General features: G+C 39.9%; 1 protein-coding gene across 1 annotated transcript; it reads right to left on the bottom strand.

The window, feature by feature from the left end:
- Positions 1 to 3,099: 3,099 nt before the first annotated feature.
- slc1a6 (solute carrier family 1 member 6) lies at positions 3,100 to 11,093 on the bottom strand. Its single transcript, XM_036521792.1, has 10 exons — positions 11,045 to 11,093; positions 7,569 to 7,829; positions 7,164 to 7,301; positions 6,651 to 6,858; positions 6,474 to 6,516; positions 5,860 to 6,173; positions 5,227 to 5,460; positions 4,568 to 4,762; positions 4,164 to 4,298; positions 3,100 to 3,420 (listed from the first exon to the last, which is right to left on the bottom strand). Exons 1-10 carry the CDS (start codon positions 11,049 to 11,051, stop codon positions 3,222 to 3,224), a joined length of 1,734 nt encoding a protein of 577 aa, XP_036377685.1. The 5' UTR covers positions 11,052 to 11,093; the 3' UTR covers positions 3,100 to 3,221.
- Between the last annotated feature and the right edge of the window lie 2,699 nt (positions 11,094 to 13,792).

The following is a 13,792-nucleotide window of genomic DNA, read 5'->3' as shown; positions in this document are numbered from 1 at the left end:
CTGCAGACTGTATTTATCCAAACACAGCGGTTTTATCAGGATTTACACAAGCAGCTGCTAGATAATATGTAAGACATGAGACTAACAAAATAGGGGACTGATATTCCTGAGCCATTTATTGGTTGAAACATCTTTCATAGTCTTTCATCAGAACATTGGCACTAAAAACTTTCCACAATGAAAAATGGAACATTGTCTCATTCTACACTTCACACACATCACAAAAATTAAACAAATGGATAAAACACACAAAGTAATTAGAATAACATGATCCACCACAAAATTAATTCTGAAACTAGCTTTGATTCTCACCCTCTTTTATAACTGTGGCTGTCTTCACAAACATCTGTACAATATAAATCCCAAATATACACACAAGATCACTTAATAAAAAAAGTGTGACATCCAAACAAAGGTTTTCTGAAATATAACAATTTCCACCTTTTCTATCCATTTGGCATCAATAAACTTTCTGTATTTTTTTCTCTCTGAATGGTCCTTTCTTGTGACATACCTGCTTTGAAGTTGCAAAAAAGATCATCCAAATAACAACAACAACAAAAAAACATTCAGTTAAAGAGCAAGGGACCAATTAAATATACCAGAAACCATTTTGCAATAGCAATGCCTCAAAAAAAAAATCAATGAGCAAATCTGAAATGTCTCCTTCCTATGTGGGCTTATGAAATTTCTCAAGGAGCCATGCATCCACACAGTATCACACCAAAAGCCCAGGCTTGCTGATCAATTGCATGAGCATGCAAGGGGTAAACACAAGAGACTTGTTAAAGGTAAAATGATTCTAAATTTGGAAAAAGTACAGTTTATTGATTTGGAATCAGATGCTCTACAAAGCTTGATAGTTTAGGTTCACCCATGTAATGTCAGAGGATGCCAAACCTCAGACTCATAACACAAGATGCAATGCAGAGTTAGATGCTGAGTGAAGTTCACGCTTTGCAGAGATATGAGATAACTACAATTGTTTAAATGCATGAATAAATATATGGCAACTGTTTTATTAAGACAGTAATGTCTGTTTATGTTTTTTGTGCAGTACATCTTTAAGACAGTATTGCTTTTGTGCAAATATAACATTCGGTAAAAATAATACCATCTTCACTTTGACAATGTGTTCCTAAGTGTCTTTCAGCGAAACACTTTATGGCAGATTGAATAAGCCAAGTTACTATCACCATCAACCCATGCAATTTACATCAACTTGACAGGCTCTATTACAACTCCTGTCTGCTCACCACCATTTCAGCTTTGGAAAAACAATGAAAAAAAGACATTTTACACACAAGCCACTATATTAGTGGATCCAAACTATGATAGTAAAAATTTCACTACAAAATCCATAAATTGCAACATTGAAAAACTACAATCAGAGAAAATACCTTGAAATTCCACTTTGTAAAGCTCTGACTTAATTCTGTGTCAAAAGACATTCAAGAATTCAGGAACTATAAAGGCAATGCAAAGAAGCCACCATTCAGATTGAACACAAGCATTAAACCTTCACAGACTTCAGCCTCTATAAAACATGCTCTTAAGTCAAATAACGAGTTAAGATAAAAGCTTTTAAAGGTTTACCAAATATGAATATAAATATTAAAGATAAACACTTAAAATGATAGCTTTCTTAAACATAAATAAATGTTTTTTTAATGCAAGTGGCTATAAATGACTGTTCTAGGAAACCACTCAATCCCAAGATGTATTTGGATTTTGAGAATAACTGACATTGAATGACAATGTTTGGTAATTATTACTAAGGTCTGGGCATAGTTACTCTGAAATTCCATCAAAACAGTTCTCTAAATAGTCATTTATTGCCACAGTTATTTTCAAATGAGCAACACCCTTCCAACAATATAAAAGATTTTTGTTTATTTTTGGAAATTTAAAAAATACATGGAACTATGAATCATTATAAACCACAAACCACACTTTAAATATTTAAACAGGTTAAGGTGGTATATTAAGCAATAATAAAACAATATAGAATATTCATTAGGCAGTGGAATGAGTTAAACTAATTACAGTAGTGGTTGTCAGAATATGGTTTCATATAAAACACTCCTCTGTGTTCTCCAAGTGTTTTTGGCGTTACTGAGTATGTGAAGACAAACCTTTCCTCAAAGCCTGGAAATTCTTTGTTTCTATTCATTTGTGTATTGTGTATTCTTGTATCAGCCAAGAGTACAGTACCTTTGAACTTAAATCAAAGTCTTCAGAAACAATTTACTACATTAGAAAGAAACAGTCAACAAAGGCCTTATTTTTGATGAGGTGATTTGTGGCTTTAGAAAATAATTCTGTAAATATGTTGGAGGTAGACTCATAATAAGGAAACCTTATTAATACTGCTTCTGAAATGCTGGTTTAAGACCTTTTTGGTGGTGATAAGGTGAAATAAGTTCAACTGACAGAGCTCAGTCAGTATCAATATGCCACAAATCACCAGGCTTACCAGCTCTGGAAATGTACATAAGGATCACTGTTTGCAAACAAAACTGACTTAAGGCCAGACATATAGTGTTTTAAGGAAATAAATATATACATGAAACCACTGTGCTGCTGTTCTTCCTTTCAGTTGGTCACTACAATTAAGTCTTATTCTGTTGATATGTATTTTTAAAAATGAAATTTGTGGATGGAATGGGATATGTAGTACAATATTTAAACAATCATAAACTCATAGCGAGCAAATCAGAGACCCTGGCCTTGAGTCCATTCCTTTGTGGTCTTGATTTTGAAAAAAATGTTTTCTCTTGGCCTGTGGGTTTCATCTTTTTCACAGGCAGCTTCACATACACATATAAGCCAGAGCCAACAGTCCCACAACATTGACCTTGGTTTGATCTTAGTCTTGGTCTCAGACAGACCTAGAGCTGTCTATCTGACCATACCTAAAATATGTACCAGACCTTCAATAGTAATCGACAGATTCAGTCTAATAAAAGCACTTTGCCAAAGATAGATGCATCCTTTGACTGGTCAATCTTCAAAAGAATAAACGATTAGCGCATCAAAGCCCTGCTTTGCCCACCACTTGTTCAAACAAAACAATAATCATGAAACACAATGGTGCGTGAAAGAGGAGGGTGTTAACTACTGCGTGTCTTTGCTGGGAATATGTATCAATTCCCCTGCGTTTGAGTGTGCCCGATCACTCTTTGCAGTTGACAGTGGTGGAGGGCAGGGAAGGACCCTTCTCACATGGTGGTCTCACTGTTGCGGTGCTTCATTGTGTCGTTGTCCTGGCAGATCAGCTGGTAGGGCTTTTCACTCTCCTCGATGACAGAGTTGCCTATCTCTGCATCCTGATTCTGAAGCTCCTGGCGGGAGAGGTGCTCCACGATGCCTGCACCCAGGGAGTCGCCCAGCACATTGGTGGTGGTCCTCAGACGGTCCCTGCACCAATGGTCATACGTGTTACACAACCAGGCCTTGAAAAAGATCTAAAATAACTACAAAATGTTGGAGTCACCGCTCACAACCCAAAATGCACTCCTCTGTAGGTTTGCATTGTGTTTCTAAGGAACAGGGCCATTTCTAGCATTTCCATCAACTACAGATCAGCCTGCGTGAATGATAATAATAATGATTTGTCAAAATTAGTGTTAAATGAACTCTTAGAGAACCACTACAAGGAAACAGAGCAAAAGAGAAGAAGAATCTGAAAGTTAAGTATTTGCAAGATATTGGTTGATCAAATCAAATGCATAAAATATGTAATTTTATGAATATAACAATAATGTTTGTAATATCTGTTGTTTATGCAATAGATATGAAATCTGCATTAAAATATAATTTATAATAATCCAGATTCTAATAACTTATTGTTAAAATTATTGAGGGTGACACTGCAGTGCAGTGATTAGAAAACTAAGCTTGTAACAACAAGGATGCAGGTCCACACACTGATTGAGGCACAGCTGTTGTACCCTTGAGCATGGATTAATTCAGGAAATATCTAGAAATCTCCAGAAATGGATGGCATGTAGAATATGTATGTTAACCTGGATAGTGGCATCTGCTAAGCAAGTAAGGTGTAATATTCAAATTATCCTCATCTTCAGCGTTTGACATAACCTAACCTTTCAGAGGGAATGCTAGGCTTTCTCTGCTCTATGGTGACATTTAACAGGACTTACAGGAACCAATCCACAGCAATGATCAGCGTTATGTCCTCAGTAGGCAGTCCAACCGATGTCAATACAATCACCATGGTTACCAGACCAGCCTGAGGGATGCCTGCTGCTCCAATGCTGGCAGCTGTTGCTGTGATACTGAAGAGGAAAGAAACACACATAAAGAAAATGCAGTGTATTCAATAGGAAATGTATAGGTGTGGAAAACAACATACATGACATATAGTCCATTCCACTTTTAAGAGTGCTTTCAGCTGGGTTACCACCACAGTTAAGTCTGTATATCTAACCTAAAATTGTTTTCTTTGCAGCTGTTTTCTTTGTCTGGCTTCACTGAAATGAGAGTGATGGCTTTCATTCATATTCCATGGAAAACAGAATCTGACTTTGATGCGTCCCTGTCTTACCTGATGGTGAGGATCTGGCCGAAGTTGAGGTCCATGTCATTGACCTGAGCAATGAAGATAGCAGCCACAGCCTCATAGAGGGCAGTGCCATCCATGTTGATGGTGGCACCCACTGGTAAGACGAAGCGTGTCACTCTCTTGTCAACACCGTTGTTCTCTTCCAGGCATCGGAAGGTGATGGGAAGGGTGGCAGAGCTGGAGGAGACATACAGTGGTAAGAAACATCTTGAAACATCATCCAAATAACTGTCACCGAAACAAACAAGATTACATTTTTACTGACTGTAGAAAAGACAGGAAAGCATTCATAACAGCATGCATAAGGTTTTCCATTCATAAGCAGCTGTGAAAGGACAAGATTACACTAAAATATGCCTAAAATGGAGCTTCCAAGACATTTTCAGGGACACCATGAAAAAATATAGGGAGCAAAAAAGGTAAACCTGTAATTACTATATTACTTATTTCTGAAATTTAATGACTTCTGAGTCTACCTGTGCACCCTCTGTCCTTACCGATCCAATTTTGCACCTTCATCTATACAGGAACGTAACTGCTACCTGAGATTCCCTTTTCTTTAGTGTTCAAAATTTTGATGAGGTAACTGCAGTGAGGCCTCTCCCACCAGAACACCTAGGTAAGTGTGGTGCTAGACCCACCTGGATGAGGTCCCTAAGGCTGTGATGAGCGCCTGCAGCAGCCCTCCGATGAAGACGTAGGGGTTCTTTCGTGTGACGACGAAGTAGAGCAGAGGCAGGACGAAGAGGCCGTGGATGAGCAGACCCACGATCACGGTGACAGTGTACATGCCCAGCTGACCGCCCACTTCCACCAGGTCCTTCATCTCCACAATCTTCCCCGCAATCAGGAAGAGGATTCCCACCGGGGCATACCTGAGCCACACAGAGAGGGGAGCAGCCACACTCCTGTTATCCACCACATTGGCTGAACTGCGCCAGGCTCCACTTGCTGCTGTGGAGGCTGCAACATCAACACGTGGAGAATGCAGGAGACACGGGAGGCTGGGCGACCGGCTCACATTGTGATACTGTATCGCAGCCTTGTATTTTCAATAGCACACAGCGGGCCTCACTGAACATGGCTTGGGCATTCAGGATCTACAATGGAAAATCATAATGATACAATGGCACGGAGCAATCAACAGTATGGGGGGGTGACCACGTTTCACTCATACAACCATTGTGAACAAAATATGAATAACAGTAATAACAAAAATTTCTAAAACATCATGGTGTAAGGACACAATACCCTCACACTGAGCAGAGACTGACCAGATGATGATGGCCACCAGGCGCATGATGGCTTCGTTGAGGCAATCAAAGAATTCACGCAGTGCCTGGCCCTTTTGTTTCATATTGCCGATGACCAAGCCGAAGCACATGGAGAAAACCACCAGGCCCAAGGCATTCACCCCATTGGAGGAACCTGGCACGGGCACCACCTCCTCCACAGTCTCCTGAATGGTCTGCAAAATTCTGCTCAGATTGGCTGGGAAGGATGCCTCAGTGGCATTGACAGCCTCCGTGAGGTTGACGGCGATGGTCACATTCTTCTTGTAGACCTTCTTGGAATAGACTGTTTTGTACTGGGGGCACACATCAGGAGGTCAGAGATCAGGGTTATTCCTGTCATTCTCTCTCTTTCAGGTTTGAAGACAGCATGTCAAACACATTAAAATCTCCACCCCATTTTAAAAGGAAATAATGGTGACACAGGGGCAAGTCTGCCTAAGGGTTAAACAAAATAGTTACCGTTTTCATTTCTTGTCTATTCTACATTCCACCATGGATGTACCCTTTTCAAAAATCAGATGTAAAGGCATGGATTTCAACAACATGGACCTACAGTAGTCAGTGTAATCCAAGATGGTGAGTTAATCTCTTACCTGCTTAAAACATGCTTCTACCAAATTCGGAGGGAACATGTTTCTGCAAGACAAGAAAAGAAACAAAAGCAACAATAATTTGTTTAATGGCAAAAGCACGTACAAGAGATATGTCTATTATCTGTATGTTATTTTTGAACTCAAAGCAAACTGAGCACCATAAAAATGGATTCTTACCTGATGAGATCCAGGAAGGCATCTGCAGCTTGTACTGGCTCAATGTTGCCACTGGAGGGCACTGGACTGTCCCTGTTGCCTTTCCCTGGCCGAATGATTATCACCATGACAATGCCAATGAAGACAGCGACGAAGGTGGTAACCATGTAATATATGACGGCTCGTATCCCCATCTTCCCAGAGGCTTTGCTGTCCAGAGAGGAGATCCCTGTAAGACAAATACATTTTACCAGGACGTCCTCAGGTCATCCCTCATTTGCAATGAATGAATCTACAATCACCAGTGAAGTTGTGAAGATCACTGGGGATTGTAGATTCCGAGTAATGACACAGCAAAATAAATTATCATAGTAAATAATCCAGTAATGGTAAAAAAATCACCATTGCGTTTTCTAGTGTATGCTATTGCACTAGTGGAATAAGAGACTAAACTTGAGCTAGCATGGTACCTACTGACAATGTCCTCTGGCCCTTACCCATAACCAGGCTGATCAATAAGTATCAAGCCGTTACCTGTGACCAGACTGGAAACAATGAGTGGCAGGACCAGCATCTGCAGCATCCTCATAAGGAGCTCCCCTGGGAAGGAGAAATACTTGATCTCCCTGAAGCTCATCTTGCGAGGACGAAGAGCAAAACCCAGTATGACACCTGAAGAGAGAATGAAGCCAAAGGTTAAACATTACTCTACAGACTCAGGAGTCTGTAATATGTGTCTGCGGTGTTTACTGCAGGTTAAAACCAGGGAACAGCCTCTCTGAATCAAGGTGATTGGAGCCCGTGTCTCCAGCCAGAGAACGAAACACTTGGTCATGTGAAACAGTCTCTCCAGTGTTGACTTCTGAATTTGTCAGAGCTGTGGTTGTCCTCATTTTTGTGCCTGTTCAAGAGTTTCGACAGTCCCCTCTGGCTACTTGCCTAGTGCGACTGCAGCCACGGTGAAGAGCACAAAGGTGTTCCGGCGCAGGAAGTTCCTGACGCTCTGGCGTGTGATGGAGCTCATCCTCTTCTGGGCGCTGGACGCCTGCTTCTGCATGGCCTTGCGCAGCTGCTTCAGGCCTCGCTCCGGGAGGTGGGGCTTCTCAGAATCCTCGTTCAGGAACAGGCTGTTGGTGTTTGGGGGCTTCTCATTCATAATCAGCTCCAGCACCTGGTCCAGGAGGCAGGACTCGTGGGAAACTGGAGGAGAAAGAAGGACGGGAGAAACATGTAGAGACTGCCTACACATTATTTCATGATATTAATGGTCAACAGCAATGAAAGGAAGGAGAAACTTGGATAAGACCTACAATGAAGTACTAATTTGACCTCAACTATAGTGCATTCGCAATTTTATGATTAGCATTATATTTAGCATGATATTTATGAGGGAATGGATCACAACCTAATCACATTTACAGCAAACTCAGACATTCCGCTGCACAGATCATACTTTTGAAGAGAAACAAAAATAATGAGGATGAGATGGAGGAGGACTGTGAAATGGTTAATGTAAATAAGCAAACAGTCCGCTCTCTTGATAACTGTATACATACATTGGGAAAAGTTGCCTAGACAGATTTGGGATCATCCTTTCTTGAAGGCGTCAGTTATCCAAACTCCATTTAGGTGACCTCAAACTTCTTTTTGAGATCTGTCAAATTGCTATTTGCGATAGTGCACCCCATACTTAGCACAGATGACTAACACTGGTATAGCCCTCTCAGTGATGACACTCCTCTTGTCAGGAAATATGAGTAATGAGGGAGCATTGTGGATGAAGCCTGATGGTAGAAGCACGCTTTGTCCTTCTGCATAGATAGATATCATCTACTTATTTTGTTCATAAACCCTTTTAAAACATGAGTAGCATCTTCCCTACCACTGTTAGGCTAACACACGCTGACAGGCCAGTAAAATCACAAAGCCTAGGCATGCACTTTTTCTGTGGAATTGTTTTTATTAGGCTGGATTGTCCCCATACTCTACCCACTCTTGTACATCACAACAAACTACAAACGAGGGATCATAGATGTGAACCCTTCAGCTGAAATCTGCAACACCAGATGTTCACTGAAAGACTCATATTTTTAAAATGTAGCTGTTATTGTTCCCAGCCTTTTATTTGTTTATTTATTTGCAGTGCCTCACAGGTGAAGGAAACTTGCAATCCAAAAACTGTGTATGCATTCAGAGTCAATGTGAAAAATGAAAAAAAAAAACCCTTTCTTTTTTATTAGCCCAATTCATTTTTACTGGCACCATATACTGTACACTGTATGCACCAGTCCATAGCCATTACAAATACAGAAAGAAATAGGGGAAACTGAAAGGTTGGTTGCGATAGCATAAAATTCTCACCCATCACCTTGCATCACTGTTCTTTTTTAACCAATCAGGATGTGAAGTACTTAAAAGCAGGACACTTTGCTAGAGCCCTTGATTGAAGCTCCTCTGAATGTTAAATATATTTCTGAAAAGCAGTGTGTTTTCACTCCACAATGACACGAAAAACAACCACTATATGAATACGCTGTATGAAAGCATGCCCTAGATCTATACCTACTGGATGTGTGTCATACACACGTACTAGAGAAAACTAGGATACGATTTATCAAACAAATTACGTTTTTTGTAAATTACTACTGTAATCATCTTAAAAATTAATTATTTTTTGCCAGGCCGGTTTCTGTTTCCATAGCAATGAGGAGAGAAATGTCATTTTTCAGTCACATAAGACCAGTAAACCACGGGGGTCTAATTACAGCAAGGCCTGTGTCCTCAGAGGAACTATCAAGGTAATAAACAGTCATTGCTCTAAATTGCATATGCTTAAACTCTTCTTGACTCCCACCAGGAGCTTCAAGGCTCTTATAATGAATCATATATGGTTATATCATGTGGTTAAAGAGCAGGACTCGTACCCGAAGTGTTGCCGGTTCAATCCCCGCTGGGACACTGCTGCTGTACCCTTGGGCAAGGTACTTAACCCACAGTTGCCTCAGTAAATATCCAGCTGTATAAATGGGTAACATTGTAAAGAACTATAACCTATGTAAGTCGCTTTGGATAAAAGCGTCTGCCAAATGAATAAATGCAAATGTAAATATATAACTAATGTCAAAAACATTGATTGCCAAACAATTAGGCAACAAATCATCTGAGCATCTGTTGAATCCCTGCTACAAGGAGGGTCCCAGTTACACTGTGAGTACACCATGTCCCCAGTACTGTGCCCATCATTGGCAATTCCTTTTCAGACATCCAGAAGCGTCATATTAAAGCTGCATGAGGACCTGGCTGTGCATTCTGTCTCAGAGGCATTCCAGAGTCCTTTTCCCCAAGCTGAAGAGGACTGTATGCAATGCAACTGCTCAGAAAGGGGACACTTGTCATGAGGGCATGATCTGAATGGCCACAAGGTATACTTCACTGATGAGGAAAACAAGAATATCATCAGATGATTACGGTCCATCTGTTGTAGTGGCTTACTTTTGGTATGCCTTTGCATTGTAAACCTACTAAAATTAGGTACTTTTAAAATGATGGAGGACTTTTGTCTCAACCGCAAACAAAGTTTGAACCATGGTCGAAATAATGATTAGTCTGTAGATCAATATGGATTAAGCCCCACCCTTGATGCAAACTTGTAGCGAGCCAAATCCATGAACAGTGTCAAGGGCCAATTAAAACATTTTTTTCTCTGACTGACTACTCTCTGTTTCTCTGCAGTATGTTTCCTCTACATGGGTATGACCTTAATTTGTTCAGAGGGATGGTATTTCACATCTAACCGGAAAGAAAGCCCTGAGCCACTTCAAACGCCCCTGTTAAAAAGACTCCTGCTGAACAAAGTGCAGAACACAGGAAAGCAGAATATGATTTTCATTTTGTGTTGATTAAAGGCTCTGCATTTGCCAAAGTACTAAGTGGTGTGTCAAAAGGAGATTCACCATTTTTAAAAACCATACAAGTACTGGTTTCCAAGACCTAATTGACAGTATGCAATGAGTAAAACCTGTGATACATCCCATAGCAAGGCTATGCCATATCTGTTTTCTTCTATTTCATGCCATAGACTACAGATTGACACAGTTTAACAATACTTAAGGAGTCATACAAGAAGCCTAAGCATTGCTAATAAGTGCTTACACACCATTTAAATGCCACAATTTTCATGTAGTTGTATCTTGAAAATGAGATGTCAGAGAAAAGCAAAACATTGCTGTAGCATCAATTTGTTTCATTGAAATGGCTTGAAATAGCAGTAAATCCCGTAAAGCCATAAGAAGCATAGGATGGAAGTTAGGTTATTGAATGAGTCTGCTAAAGGGATAGCAACATAAATCCTGCAGCTTCAGACACAGTGTTACAATTGGACACAATGTTCCTCTCTCTAAAAAATCCTTACTTACCACTCATGGTTTTGGTCTTTTGGTGCACAGTCCAAAATGAGATATGAATTCTAGCGCAGTCAACCTTGTCAAGAGCTCAGGGTCCAAATGAGGGAAGGTAGTTTTGTGCTGAACTCATACACTCACAGACATGAAAAGGTCTGTCATCTCCTCTGACCTGACCTTCAGATGCCTTCTAGTTCTACCTAGAGAGCACATGCTGAGGGCACACCACTACAAAGCCACTGGCCAGTCACGCGTACACACCCTCAATGGGCCCCCTACCCATTACCCCCTACCCCAACCCACTGGCCACTACCCAGCATTCACCTGGTTCAGAACAGATATTACAGCACAACACATAATAGATATTAAATAGCATGGTTGCATTATATTCTACAACCAGGTTCCTAAATTATATCTTAGGTATGGCTTGACTAAGCAAAGCTTGTAACCGATCATTATGTCAACTAGCCAAGACCACGTAATCATGTTACAATTCACTGACAAAATAAACCCTCACTGTTCTCCTAGTAAGTTGCTAAATTGCCAAAACTCTTACGAGAATGGATCTGGATGTAAAATCTGGAATTGTTTTAATTTGTATAATTAGTATAAAAGCGGATTCATCGGATGACTAGACTTTCATAACCGATGATGATCCCGAAAAACACAGAACTACAGAAAATAATGTCATCAACAACCTGAAGAATGACTGAGCAAAGTGACCCACAAATGTGATATTCAGAGAAGACTGCACCGGGAATGTCGCTACAGGCAGCTACATCAACAGAAAATATGGCAGAATATCTTCGTTCTTTTTCCACGAAGATTATGTGTTGAAATTAGTGCATACTTTAAGTAGTTATATATAACAGTTTTGGTCGTTTCCTTGAAAGATACACATTATACACACTGTTCCACCTGTTACCACGTATAATACCAATCACCACTTACTACATTAGTGCAGAAACTGCATAAGCATTAGCTAATCCATGACACGAAAGAACATTTTAGGGCATACCTTATGTCAAGATCCCCACGCAGTGGTGCCAGTATTTTCTTCTTGGTTTATAAAACACTCTCCCAGACACTAGGTGCGGATGCGACAGCGCGCAAACAGGAAAAAGTAACTCCAAAGATGAGATATCTTGTATTGTCTTCCTTGGCTAATTTCCGTTTTGTAAGTGATTGTGTTTACGTCAACCCGTTCGCTAAATTGTCAAGATAGTAAAACGTCTCGAAAGCGGGTAAGGGTTTGCGTAGGAGGGAGAGGTTAAGGATTCTCCAGGCGCGAAGAAACATAGACCACCTGCTGCCCATCCGTATCCGAAAAGGCAATGCACTGCACACCAGCTTTATATCATACCCTATTCTTGTAGGTGTGTAACTATTTGTACAGGGAGTGAAAAAGACAATGGGGCACGTTTGCATGCATAATTAAACTCAATTTTCCAATTTGATCAATGTAATAATGTGTATCACATTTCAATGTGCTTTCTTAAGAGCAATTATAGTCCTAACAGCTCATTTATAAAAGTTGTAATGGTATCAATATTTTCCATAATGGCCATTTGCGTTCTACTGCCCTGGTCCTGGTTCATTTTCACAAGGTAGCAACTGATAATTGAATTGAACTCTTAAAAGGTTGTCATGCAAAGGCCCATAAAAGGAAAGGAAGCATAAGGAGAAACACTCAAATTCATGTTATTTCACCGGGTTGATAATACATGGCAAGCAAGCTTTTGGAGTATTATTTTTCTGTCTACAATAATTGCACTTCTCTTTCTTTCCAACAGTTCTGTTTTGTAGCTGAATGGGGATAGATATAGGTGAAAGGATACATGATGTTTCTATTACCATGACAACCTGTCTCTCTGAACCAGCTGAGGGTCTTAGTATGGAAACTCAGGGGATACATATATTAGCAACCTTCAACCCATTTCTACCCACATATCCACCCACACGTTTAGCTTTGGTCCTCTGTGTATACAAGCTATTTCACATTAGGGCTCTGCTGAAACTTTAGTGAAAGCTTCTAGGAACTGGACGCTCAACTGTATTGGCAATATGCAACGCCATTGCCATATAGTGACATTTTTTGACAAAAATAAACAAATAAACATACAAAGTAAAGCAAAAACACTCAATAATGCAGGAGGAGAAGCTGACCTGTACCTCGGACACTGAGGTCATTTGGTAAAATGTATTTGGTATTATAGATAGAATTCAGTTTTCTTCCATGAGATGGTAATTTACACCTGCAAGAAAGACTGTACTTTTTCATAAAACATTGCATGTATTTCCATACAAACATGCAATTATTCCATAAAGCAAACAATAGACTAAACTATAAAATTATAAAGGCTATAGAATACTTCATGGTACCAATATTACTGATTTGCTGTGGCAGATCCAGTTATTATTAACTAGGCTATATCTTCATCCCCTTGCTCCCCTTTTGGTGACCAGACCAGCTTACAAAAAACAAAGCTTCCTACAAGGCCAAGATAATGCTGACCACTGAATTTCTCAGAATTTCTTTTAAAGTTTGTTTTCCATTTTTAGTAGTCTCTGAAGAATTATAGTTAATGTAATCCAGCTGTATAAAGCACTTGTATTAAATATCCAGCTCTGATTAAAGCCCCCCTGAGTGTGCTTTAAACTTTCTCAAAGTTCATTTTTATTTACCATTTGGCTTTCAATAGTATCAGTGTCTTAGTGGTTGTTTCCAACAAAGCATGAGTTATACAATTAATAATACATTTA

Source organism: Megalops cyprinoides, chromosome 2, assembly GCF_013368585.1.
Source record: "Megalops cyprinoides isolate fMegCyp1 chromosome 2, fMegCyp1.pri, whole genome shotgun sequence".
Taxonomy (NCBI): domain Eukaryota; kingdom Metazoa; phylum Chordata; class Actinopteri; order Elopiformes; family Megalopidae; genus Megalops; species Megalops cyprinoides.
Note: the sequence above shows the minus strand (reverse complement) of the source record. Positions and strands in the feature narration are given on the sequence as shown.